General features: G+C 42.1%; 1 protein-coding gene across 3 annotated transcripts in view; it reads left to right on the forward strand.

Annotated features, from left to right (window-relative positions):
• Positions 1–12,739, forward strand: part of arhgap23a (Rho GTPase activating protein 23a) — a 65,660-nt gene that overhangs the window by 7,246 nt on the left and 45,675 nt on the right. For 2 of the 3 annotated variants that reach the window (XM_032537173.1, XM_032537177.1), the window contains exon 1: positions 6,622–6,975. The exons of the other annotated variant lie outside the window; for it this stretch is intronic. In XM_032537173.1, coding sequence (XP_032393064.1) covers positions 6,922–6,975 — 54 coding nt within the window. In that variant the 5' untranslated portion in view covers positions 6,622–6,921. Of the gene's footprint in view, positions 1–6,621; positions 6,976–12,739 lie in introns of those variants that run through there. 3 annotated transcript variants of the gene reach the window in all.

A 12,739-nucleotide genomic window follows, 5' to 3' on the forward strand; every position in this document is an offset into this window, starting at 1 on the left:
GGGCTACTACAGGGATGTCCTTTGCTGAATGTGTGCCAAGCATTTATAGTAACAACTAACATTTATAGAAACAGTGGAATACCCTGGATGTGATTCACTTGTTGTGGTTGTCTGGAGCTTTGAGGAATAGATGGATCGAGACAGTCATTTGTTCAACCGCTGACACTTGAAAATCCATTACTCTAGTCATTAGAATCAGGGTATTTCCTTTGCTTTGTTCCTTTATCTTAAACACTGCCACATGGCTGTTCTTATCAGCTCTTGCCATGTTAAGGCCTAAAAAAAACTGCATGAAGTGGAGGCTCAGTAGTTCACGTCTGGGATGCGATAGTGTATCAGCTTGTACGGGAAGATAGGACTTAAACTGCCTTGGAACCGTTTTGACAATAGGCTTCCATACATAAAACCCAGTGAGTAGGTGTTGATACAGATGCATGTATCAGTGGTGAAAACCAGTGGCAACAGGGCTAAACTGAGTCACTCTCTCCAGTATCCTGACCAGATGAACATCCTCTCCAACAGCCAGAGCTCCAGCTTAAACCTGTCTCTGCAACCACACAGCAACCAGTCTTGTCCACGGGCTCATAGTACTCATAGTATAGTATTCTGTCTGAAGAGTGAGCAAAGCAGCTGCAAGAGAGAAGGGGGATTAGGATGAAATGTATTGTGGGACGAGGCGGGGGGAGAAGAAGGGTCAGCAGGTCAGCTGAGGAACAGAGATGACACACAAGACAAAGTGTAGAGACAAACAAGGCCATGCAATATTGGCCTTTTACTGATTATTAAAAACTAGATCTACAAGTCATCTTTAGACAATTTGATAAAGGGTTCCCACTGGACTATAGTTACCAAAAACATTATTAATCAGTTTTATTATCTTTAATTTCTTGCACAGATCTGAAGCCAGTGACTTTGCTTGATTCGGCCTTTAGATCATGTGTACTTTACATCACAGCTCATCATTTGTAAACTGTGTCTTTTTTTCTAGTGTTCCAGACCTTTATTGGTTTCTGCCTGAACCTTGAAGCCGGCTTGAGTTGTGTAACTTATTTCAGTTTTGTCAACGCTACATTATTGCTGTGCAGTGCAGATTTATTAAATTAAGCTACACTTAAACTGCATTAGCACTCAAAGATAATGAATGCAGACTGTGATTACACAACTCGAGCATGTTTCCATTTCCTTTTCATTAAATGGGCAAATGACTGGGAAATTGACGGAAACCAATGGTGATCAAAAATTGTGGGAAAAATATATCCAAAACCTGACACAAATATGGTTTCCACTTTGCCAGAAATACAGCTTTGGTGGGAACACTGCATCACTGACATTTTGTGGCCATGAAATGAAGTACCTAACACTCAAAAATCAGTCATTCTTAAATGCATCGTCAAAATCTTAGCTTTAATTGGTTGAAACAGGACAAGAGATGTGTGATGGTCATGGGCCTGAGCAAAGGCCGCAGTTCAAACTCAGTTCTCAATCAAGTTTTAGTAAGTGTGTAGAGTGCAGCACCAAAGCTTGTCTGTGCTGCCCAGTCAGCTGTTTCCTCCCCTCGTGCCAGTTGTCCGGCCAGATAAAGAGGACTCCTCCTGTCGCGGAGAAAGGAGGGAATTTACGGCTCTAACCCTAACCCCCCTCTCAACCTTCCCACAACCCCCCTTCAAAGGAGTGCCACAGGAGCCTCTGTGTCAACAGGCAGCCAAAGGCAGACAGTGTGTGAGACATGCAGCAGAATCACTCACATATCCACATCTCCTACACATGTACACAAATATCCAAACCTATTCCTCACTCACACTGTATCCATATCTCAATCACCACTTACTGTCATGTGTGTGTTCATACACGCTTAGCAATAACCAGCTGAACGTTACTTGAGCTTGAACATATGTGAACATATATTCCTATAAACTCATAGTCCACATTTCTTTGGCTCCTGACTCTGACTGAGCACTCACCGGACCCATTTCACGCTATCAGGCCCAGACAGCGATAATCTTCTTAGTACATTTGAGACATGGACAGAAAGAAGGTTACTTTTTATATTCAATCAGCTGAGAGAGAGAGAGAGAGAGAGAGAGAGGACTTGTACATTGTGTCTTTTTGGCTCTTGGCAGTAGGATACTGTATCAAGTAGCGGGACAGTGTGACCTGTAGTATACACACTCCGGAGAGAATTAGAGTAAATGATGTAGAAAAGATCTGGCAACTACACTCCTCAGACTGAAAGTATGTGTGTGCAGAGATGGGTGACGGACATTTACTGAAAGGACGGACTCAATAACTTGAGGGAAGCGGAGTGAAACAGAGGAGATGTGAAAGAATGAGGAGGGCAGAAAGAAACCTAGAGGGGGGTAAAGTTGAAATAAATGGAGTGACCACAATTCATTGTAGCATACAACGCTCTGCAAAGTGCCCTAGAATAATGGTATGGAGGATGATTGGGGATGCCACCCCACCCCACCACTCCCTCCATCCCTCCCCTCGCCTCCACAGCCTCGGCAGCACAGTGGGACCACTTGCCGAGCCAAGCCAGCGGAGGAGAGGTGGGAGTCAGGGGTGCGCAGTCAAGCGAGCAAATAGGATGATGGTTGTTTATGAATTGGTACTACAAGGCGCCAGGCTGTGTGTGATTATGTAATGACCCAGGGAAGTCTCTGGATGCTCCCTGCTCGTCTCCAGCCGGCCCTCAAGGGAAATAGATCGGGGCGTGTCACCTCGCATCACATTCAGATCTGGGCATACTCAGCCAATCACTGGGCCTGAGGCTGTGTGTCAGTGACTAAGGCTGGCCCAGAGATGCAGCACAGGGAAGAGAGAGACATCAAGTGCAATATGTCAGATAAAAGCCACTTCTTCAATGGCTAGATGTGGATAGAATTACAGCTCCTTACCCTGAATTTCCAAATCAGCATTTTGAAAAATGCGTACCACACAACTCTTCCTCCTCCCCGCACCTCTCAATCTCAGCCGACCAGCAGAACTGCAATAATAGAAAGCCCATTTTGCTCGCCTGACAAGCAAATGGATGCATGGCGTGAGTGTGTATCTGCATGCAATCTGGGATAAGATGTGGACAAACCTCAAACAGTAGGGGTTCACTAACATCGGATCATTCTTCCCACAGAAAAGTGTCGGGGCACAGAGTGCTTTATAATGTAACAGAAAACACATGGACGGCAGAAATAGGCTGCAGAGAAAGATCCAGATTGAAGGTCAGACAATATACAGTCCAGCTGGGACAGCCCTCACGCTCCTTGCTCTCCCCACGCAAAAGCAAGCTCCATGACCCCCCAGTGCCTGCCTCATCACCCTCCCTTTTGTTAGAGCCCACCCGCCCTGCTCTCTCACCTTAAGACCAGGATACTGCTGCTAAGCTTCTCAGGCCTCTCACTTTGCCACGGTGGATTTCCATCCAGCTGTGTGGTCACAGAAACTACTTTGGCAGCACTACATGAGTAACCTGGGGGGGTCACGTATGTTAATTAACCGTCTTAAATTGGAGATGAGTGAAAGTCATGACTAGGACTTTCGGAGTGTCCTCTGTAAGCCTTTGGCTGTGGTATTGGGTGTCTCTGAGCGGGCCAGAGGCGGAGGTTGGATGCAGTGGAGAGAGCGTGATCAGAAAGAGGAGACACGTTGAGGTGGAGGCTAAATTGGCGGCTGCAGGGGCGACCTCTAGCTTACCCAGTAAGAGCGTTTACCCTATGTAGGCTGAGTCCTGCAGCTGCCCGGGTTCGAATCTGATTGGTGGCCCTTTGCTGCGTGTCATTCCCCATCTCTCTCTCTCTCTCTCTCCCCGTTTCCTGCTTATCAACTCTAATAAAAGAAAAAAAGCCCCAAAAAAATAATCTTTAAAAAAAAGTTGGCTGGTGTAGCTCTTGGCGTGGGAAGGCTCCCATAAGCTGCCCCCACACCACCACCAGCCCCCCCCCATGACTCTAGTCTGCAGGCAGCCTTTTGAAGTGGCTCTCTGATACTTGCACCCCTCAGAGTAATGGTAGCCACATGGGCCTCATCCAGCTTTAAGCTATCACAGAAACATGTCTCACCATTTTCATCTTGTTTCCTTGTTTTCCTTCATCTGGACTAAAGCTAATATTAACACCTCCTTCACATAATGAATGCCACAGCTACCGTGGAGCATATATACATTATGGTGAAGTAGTTTGACTTCTTGGCAGCAGAGTCCAAAGTTCCTGTTCTTTTGATGAGTAAGCGTCCCCTGACTGCACTGCATGCCTATTGATTCACAGTATTTATCTGCAGCCATAGGGGCTATAAATACAAGTTTTCCGAGAATGAATGAATTATAGTCTATTCTGTCTGGGTGTGGAAGGAATTCCGATATCTGTCAATGAGTTTCATAAGGCTTTGTTGAGCCCTTTCCTGTTGTGAATCAGGACTTGTGGGCCTTTTTTTAGTAACATTGATTATATTTAGGCTATGACATTTTTCATGCAGTGTAATGCATCCCATTTAATAATCCTGTGGTTTATACTTTACAGTACGTCAGGATTATAAGAATGCTTTTCAGTGCTCCTATAGAGTGGTTAAACTGTGAGACCTATTTTTTGTAAACCGTTTGAGTCATGTCTTAAGCAAATATGCCAGAAATTCACTGGTTGTTTCTTCTCAAATGTGGATATTTGTAAAGTGAGGATTTTTGGCTTTATAGACCAAACAATTCATCAGTTAATTGAGAAAATAATCTGCAAATGAATTGATAATTAAAGACTCATTAGTTGTGGCCTGCAGTTGCTCTTTCACTTCCCTTTTTACAACATAAATACAACTCGATTATTTGAGATTCCACAATCTTTGAAGAGACCTAAGTAGGCTGTACTAAGTCCCTAAGTGCTGTACTTAAGTACACGTTTTGCTACTTTGTCAGTCATTTCAGAAGGAAAATTGTACTTTTTACTTCCCTACGTCTATGTGATACATGTTTCTGATTAAAATTCCAAAAACTATAATGAGCATATACATTATGATGCATTGCTATCTACATGTAATTGGTACATAAAATAGTTATTAACATTAATATGCTGCTTATAATGCCTCTTCCTATATTAGGACTATAATAATGTAACATTTGGATCATGCCTGCGTGAGTACTTCTACTTTTTATACTTAAACTGATACTTTCCTTCAAACAGGCTTTTAGTTAGGAATGGGGTTTTATGGCCGATATTTGTATTCTTATGTCTTTTATGTATTGTATTTAATTTCATTGTAAAGCACTTTGAGATTTTTAGATTCAAAAAGTGATATATAAATAAACTTTACTGAATTACTGACTCACTTACTTACTTACTTACTGATAATACTTTGGAAGGCGGAACTTCTACTTGAATATTATCACACTGCAGTAATGGTATAGTTTTACAGTTAATCAGGTGACAGATGTGTTAGTTAAACGTCAGTTAAACTTGATTCATTTGCCCTTCATACTTTCATATTTGGTTAAAAAAAAACGTATTAATTTTTTATTGCCCCCACCCCCAAACCCTTTACTTTACTTACTGTGTTGGTGGCGTCATCAGAGACCCTTCCCGTCCTGCACACAAATGCCTTGGCACAGCCAGAGGGAGCCCGCACGCTGTGGGTCTGCAGGGCGGAGCGCACAGATTTACCCAACGCACCCTCCTCTATGTTGACTACCTTCAATTCCCAGAATGTCAAGTGAGCTACAATACAGCTGTAGTAATTCCGGTATAAATTTCCACCATAAAGGTGTAGACTAAAGAACTGTTTTAGTAAATTAATATACTTCTTCTTAACTTTTAGCCAATGTGTTACTGATAAAATAAAATAAATGGGCTGTTTTTCTTCAAGTGTGAACATTTATCAAAACCTATGAGAAACAAATTGTTTATCTGTAAATTCTAGAAATGTTACAAAGCTGGTTTTGCTTGGGCCTTACCCACATTCAGTCATAAGTAGTAATAACCAGTGTTGTAAGAAGTATTCAAGTCTTTTAAGTAAGTAAAATAGCAGTACTACAGTGTAAAAATTCTCTGTTACAAGTAAAAGTTCTGCATTTAAACTTTTAAACAAGTACAAAAGTGTAAGCATCAAAATATACTACTATTATACTATTGTAAAAGTACAAAAAGTATTTGTTATGCAGAATGGCCTATTTCAGAATAATATATATTATGTTATTGAATAATAATTATTAATGCATTAATGTGTCCATCAAGGTAATGTTGCAGTCGGTACAGGTGGAGCTCATTTCAATTATATAGCCTACTGCTGGATAGCTTAATTTATAATAATACATTATAAATTATTAGTTGATTTACACTTTCAATGAATTATCTGAATCTGCAAAGTAATCAACTCATGTCATCAAAAATGTAGTGGGGAAAAAACGGCTTCCAAAATGGATTAGAGTAGAATTAAAAAGTAGCATAAAATTGATATACTCAAGTTAGGTACCTCAAAATTGTACAAAAGGTGCAGTAGGCGACCTGAGTAAATGTACTGGTTGCATTGCAGCCTTTTTTTTGTTGAAATCTGGACACAGTCCCTCTCGGGACTTTACTTTGAAGGCGGAGTCTCCTGACTTCCGGTTTCCCCTCGTGTTTTGACGCCGCAGCAGTGAGTTTCTAGGCAGGGCAGAGCATGGGGCCAAGTAGCACAGAGGGATTTAGTTATGTACAACTGATGCGGTCTGGCGGAAGAAGAAAAAGAAGAGGATGAGGAGGGGGTTAGCACATTGAAAAGGCCCGAAACAACGGGAACGGAGTGGGATTTTTTTTTAGAAGGAAGGAAGTTGGATACATGTTGAACATATAAGTTTGTGTGTTGACCGCAGCATCGTTACTCTCCGAGCTGCTTCGCTTCTGTTCACCGCTCGTGCAGCAACAAATCTGCCTCTCCTCGTTGCAGCCGAACACTTTCTGTTGTCCAATGAATGGAGTTACTTTTTGCCTTGTTGGAATACCACCCTACTCTGAGAACCACGTAAGTACAAGGAGCTGCTTGTTTATAATGATATCGATACCTGGACGACACCGAGTTAGGACAGGCTGAAGTGCAGCGCGGTACTGCTGGTTAGAGAGCGTGATTTCTTAAGAGGATCAACACTAGTTCACATAGCCACTCGGCGACATACTGGACTGAAACCATTTGTTGGATCGCTGTTTTTCTGCAGCTTTTGTTCACTTTTGTTGAGGGCAAATGGTGCGCAGCCGAATGAATTTAACTGAAGTGATCTAGAGTTACATTTAACGCCCGGGTTGCTTGAGTCTTTTGTCCCCCTCTTGCTGCACCAGGAGGCGGACAGCCTGTCAATAGAGACGGGACGTCCGACCAGCGGTGGGTGTTTGGAGAGTGTCGATCACTTCTTCTATAGTTGATTTTTTTTTTTTTTTTACTATTAGTCAAGCAAATTAGTCAGTGAATTGGCTATATGTGCTTCCATCACTTGTTTGAACTGTTTTTACTCACACAATGGTGCTACACATGAAGGTGGGTGTTTCTTAAGTGATGATATAACTGTAAATATGAACATGGGAAAAGGATGACCTTTAAGTCAATGCACATCACAAGACTTTAGTACAGTAGAAAGAAACTCCTTTCATAACTGTATTATAGATTATACCAGTGAATCCCATCCTTAACAACTGCTTACAGTGTGTGTGTGTGTGTGTGTGTGTGTGTGTGTGTGTGTGTGTGTGTGTGTGATGTGGATGTGTCAGCCAGGGAGTTGCAGAGATATTAGCTTTGCTGTTGTCTAGCGTTTGTGTGTTTGACAGGATTATGAGTTATATTTGCCAGTGTCCCGCTTACCTTATCATCCTCTGCTGTCACCCTACTATTACGAAATTTGTGTGTTTGTGTGTGTGTGTGTGTGTGTGTGTGTGTGTCATGAATTTCCCCCATTTTCCACCTACCTTTGCTCCCTTTCTATCTGTTGTGGTTGAGTTTATCCCCTCCAGCAAAAAATAACGCTTCCTCCTCTCTGGTTTATTTCGCTGTAACAGTGTGAATGTTCTTTCAGACACATTCAATTCACTTTTATCTTTTCAATTGGAGGCTTGTTAGGTATAGCTAGGTCGTAAAACACGTTGTAGTAAATGCATAACAACTGCTGCTGTGCCCACAAAACTGTTGCTTTAATGAATAAGAAGTTATTAAACTGCATTCAAAGTGTCTGATATCCTCCAGTCTAACTCTCTCAAAACTGTTTGTTTATATTTCTTTTTTACATTAACTCATATGCAGACCTCAATTTGTCTAATCTCAGTCCCCCGACCTTTGACCCTGCATGTCTCAGCCGACACCAAGCTCTCATTTAGCCATGCTTCTTTCACTCTCTGCGTGTCATTTTACTTCTCTTTGGCCAAAGAGAGGAGTTTATCTTGATGTTGGCTGTTTTATTGTACAGAAAACCAAATTATCCTCTTGATGTGCAACTGAGTACATCCAGGAACACATCTGGCATGTGATTGGACACTAATTCATTTAGATGAAGCGATACAGCCCAACGGTGAGATGCAAAATTACTGTAATCTGATTAAATGTTTAATTTGCCAAATGAGACACAAAGTAAATCAGGCTTTGTGTGTTGGTTCCGCATCTGTGCGCGGAGACAGGAAGGCTGGAGAGTGTTGAGCAGTTGTGATGATGTCCAGTGGGACTAGTCCAATGTTATTAGCAGGCCTGCTCTAATGTAGCAGTGCAGGGTTTGTGGGTGAGATCAATAGAGGCAGGGTGGGGCAGAGGGCAGGGCGAGCATGATGTCTAATGCTGCATTGTGCCACGTGATGCTGGAGTATATGATGGCAAACATGAGAGCGCTTATATGACAATCTTGAGCCGATCGATGTTTAAGCCTCTTTTTTTGTCCGTGTGTCACATGCACTCATTTGCCTCTGATACACCGCAGACGACCGCAGCATTATCCTGCAGTCTCCTGAGTGTATCCAGACATGACTTGCACACGATCTATGACAGAGTGTTTGATTTTTTGCTGCTCCGTGGCCTTTGCTCTACAGCCCAGCTTATAGCTTCCTAATAATCAAAAGCCAAACATCAGACAGAGGCTTTGGCCAACGCACAGACTGTCTTTTTAATCTGAGTGCCAGCTGATCACAGGACAACCACCTCAGACCACTGAGGCCCCCATCCAGTCAGCAGGTCCAGGATCAGCTCCTGGTCAAAGGCAACGTTAACTGAAAGCAGCTGTATGATGCTGCAGAGGAAAGCATTCCTGTGATCATTAGCAGATGGTTTCAACACGTAGTAGGCACATAGCACAGACAATACTGCAATGCTGGGAATTTATGTGATTCTTCATACATTCTATCCTACTTCAATGCTGTATAATGGTGTTTTCTAACCTGCGGGCCAGGAACTGAAGGGTCACAAGATGTACCTGAGTAGTAGTGAGGACAGAAAAAAAAGAAAGAAACACAATATTCTGCTTTTACTTTACTTTTCTCAATTTGTTTTGTGATTTACTATACAAGACATTACTGTACCCTTTTGTACTAACAGAAAGTGATGCTGAAGTCATGTGACAACAAAAGTTCCAAAGCTGCAGCTATGGAGAACTTTTCCAAATTTTGCTGGGAAGAGTTGGGAAAGTTCACCAAAAGCCAACCTGTTGTGCATTGCATTGTGGGACACTATCCTGAAGAATCAAAAAGTATTGGCACATGCAATTCTTCCAGGCCAAAACATGACACCACATACTGTCTTTAACTGCGTCAGTGCAGTGGGTGAAACTACACAGTGGACACAGAGAGCATGACAGTAAAGTGTGTGTTATGGAGTGCCATGCAGCAGTCTGTTAACACCATTAAAACATCTCTCACACCTTTACATCTCCACCCTCCCACCTCGACACCGCCACCCCTTTTTATTTCACCTTGATTTTTCATTAAGAATAGGTCATTATTTACAACGGCGGCTTGACATGATGCAAAGCCACTTAAGGAAAAGGGACAGAGTGCTAGAAAATAAATACATTGGAAATACATACAGTTTAGAAATTCCATAAAATACAATTTAAAAATACAACACAGACAGACGTGTGTGTGGAGGAGTTTTGACACTTAAATCACACACGCACACACATGGCTGCCCGCACACATGCACACACACACACACTGTATTCAGATGCTTTTTGTTGTGAAGCCAGCTCCATGGAGCGTCAGCTTTGTCCTTCTCCTATTCTGTTTGCATGAGGAAGTCCTTGATGCTGTACAAACATGGTGTGTATAGGTGGGCGAAGGACATCAGTCATCATTGACCTTGTTTACTGTGGTGAGATGGGAGCGGCTGCTGTAGTGCAGCTCTGCTGAGCAGGTGTGTTTCTGTTGCTTATGCCTCTTTATTGATCCCCCAGTCACTTGGTCACCGGCTCTGACTCAAAATGAACTCTATTGATTGAATCCATTTAGTTTTTACACGTAATTATTGCATTGCAGTCATGTGAATTTAATTATTATCATGATTCTATTTTTTCATTACCAGGAATAGCTTACTAAAAGTTCAGTTACACCATACTCAACACCTTAAAATAGTTTCCCCCTTTTGTTCCTTCTAAAGTAGCTTTAATTAGTTTTTGTTTAGGTTACTGAACCATTTAGTCATGCCATTAAAAGAGCACAAAATGTGACAAATGGATGCTGATTATAAAAAGTTGACGGTATGTTCTGTAAAAATGAAAAAGGATGTTTCCCAATGTGATTTTCTCTGATGGAAACTGCACCAAACCAACCTTTTCTCGACCAATACTTTAAATCAGGGTGTCTTTTGACAGCAAATATGGATCCAATACCACTGTTTTTGTTTTTGTTTTTTTATATCCCTTAAAATATGATGCATTGGGATCATTTTCATCTTAACGGCCAGAGATTGGTGTGGCACTAAACACAGAGGTGGCGTCCCCCTTACTGGCTGAACTTTAACTTATGAGAACAACGCCCTGATGGACTGATGTCCGCCTTCGTTTAGAGTTGTCAGTTGTAGAAGTGAAAACATATAAGTTCATTTGTGAATATTTGAATACCTTACATGCATATTAAGGGGTTCCCCAATACTTATTTCTCTGTTTCCCCTCTTTTCAACACATTATCTGGACATGAAGTTTACCTGTCCAGCAGAGTGTTAGCTCTCGTACCCAGTCAGCTTCTCCTAATGCAGCGCTCGTCCTCTCTTGCGTCTCAGCTGGATGCGTTTCATGTGGCGTCTGACTCGCAGGCACTGGGAGGTTTGTTGTGAAACAAAGCCTCTCTCAGAAACAGATGAGCGCTAATTCGATTCAGCCGGTTGATGGTCTGGCCTGCGTCAGTGCCACTTTGTATGTGTGCCTGCAGAGACGCTGTGTCGACGTGTGTCTCAGTGTGTGGTTCCTATGCAGGAAACATATGATCAGATACTTGAGGGGCTTCGTGTTAAGGTGATGCTCAGCACATAGGAGGAATGAAGAACAGGTCAGGTCTTGTGCCGAAATGCAGACTTGTCTGCGGGATCAGCCTGAAGTCTGTGAGACGAGGTTTAAATCAGGGTCAAAGATCAGAGGTGATAGGCCCTCTTCGTCACACACTTGGCCCCCAGTAAATATGCTAAAGAGACAGGAGGGAACCCCTGTCACTGTGTGCGACAGGGGCCACAGGGGTTAAGCCGCGGCTGCTGTTCAACTGATCTTCAATTCTGATGATCAAATCCGGCATTTTATTTTGTCTATGTCGCATCTCGATATCAAATGCATGTTTTTGCTTTTGCGTTCTCATCATGTTTACATTTTTGCGAAGAGGCCCGACGATAAGAATGTTTGCAGAAGGATGAATGCTGCACTGTGTCTCGCTCCATTCAGCCTTTTAGGCATTTTATCAACAGCAGGGATTGCACAGGAATGTGTGAGAGACAGAGAGAAGGAGGGGGTAAGGAGGAAAAGAACGGAAGAAGATAACAAAATAGAGTGAATCCTGATGAGTCAGAGGGGGAGAAGGATGCCAGCATAACAGACAAAACACAATGAAGCAATGGAAAGTAAAGATTCTCCACTCATAACCTACAGAAAAGCTGCCACATTTCACACTGCTCTTATAAGCTACCAGCACAGGAGAGTGTTTACTGACATGCTGCTCTTGGATGTTCTCTGTTGTAGCAGCGATGGGTGATAAAGTCTCGATATTGTAATTTTATGTAGTGAATTATCATATAAATATGGTATGATTTGTAATATTTAAATACATTTGAGAAACTGTTTTTGGATACGATGACCCGGTGGGAATGTTTTTAATCCCAGGAGTTACTTACCTGTCAAATCAAGACCTACTTACTCCATCCATCCTGTAAATTATGTAGATGAGTGTTACAACTTGCATTTCATTTTTTTATGATAAACTAACTTGCTTATTTTCCTTATTAATCAATTTATCTTTGGTATCTTGACAATATGACAATTCTCACATTCAAGGTTGTCACTTTTCTTGAAAATTGACCATCATTGTTCTGTTTATAGACCTATCAATTAAACTCTTAATTGTTTTGGCTCTAATTTTTATGTAGTAGACTTTATTTATGTGCAACAATGGCCTGGTACAACCAATGTGGAACTCCAATGATTCAGCATTGCACTAAAGCTGAGGCATCCTGACCTTTAGTGCCTAGTTTAAAGTTAACCTCCAGAAATCATAGCTCCGACTTTCTGTTATAAATTACTAGTTTGCGAGCCCAAGCCGGGGACAATCCTGATGATGTTATTTTCTCT

The sequence above is a fragment of the Etheostoma spectabile genome, chromosome 15, assembly GCF_008692095.1.
Source record: "Etheostoma spectabile isolate EspeVRDwgs_2016 chromosome 15, UIUC_Espe_1.0, whole genome shotgun sequence".
NCBI classification, from domain to species: domain Eukaryota; kingdom Metazoa; phylum Chordata; class Actinopteri; order Perciformes; family Percidae; genus Etheostoma; species Etheostoma spectabile.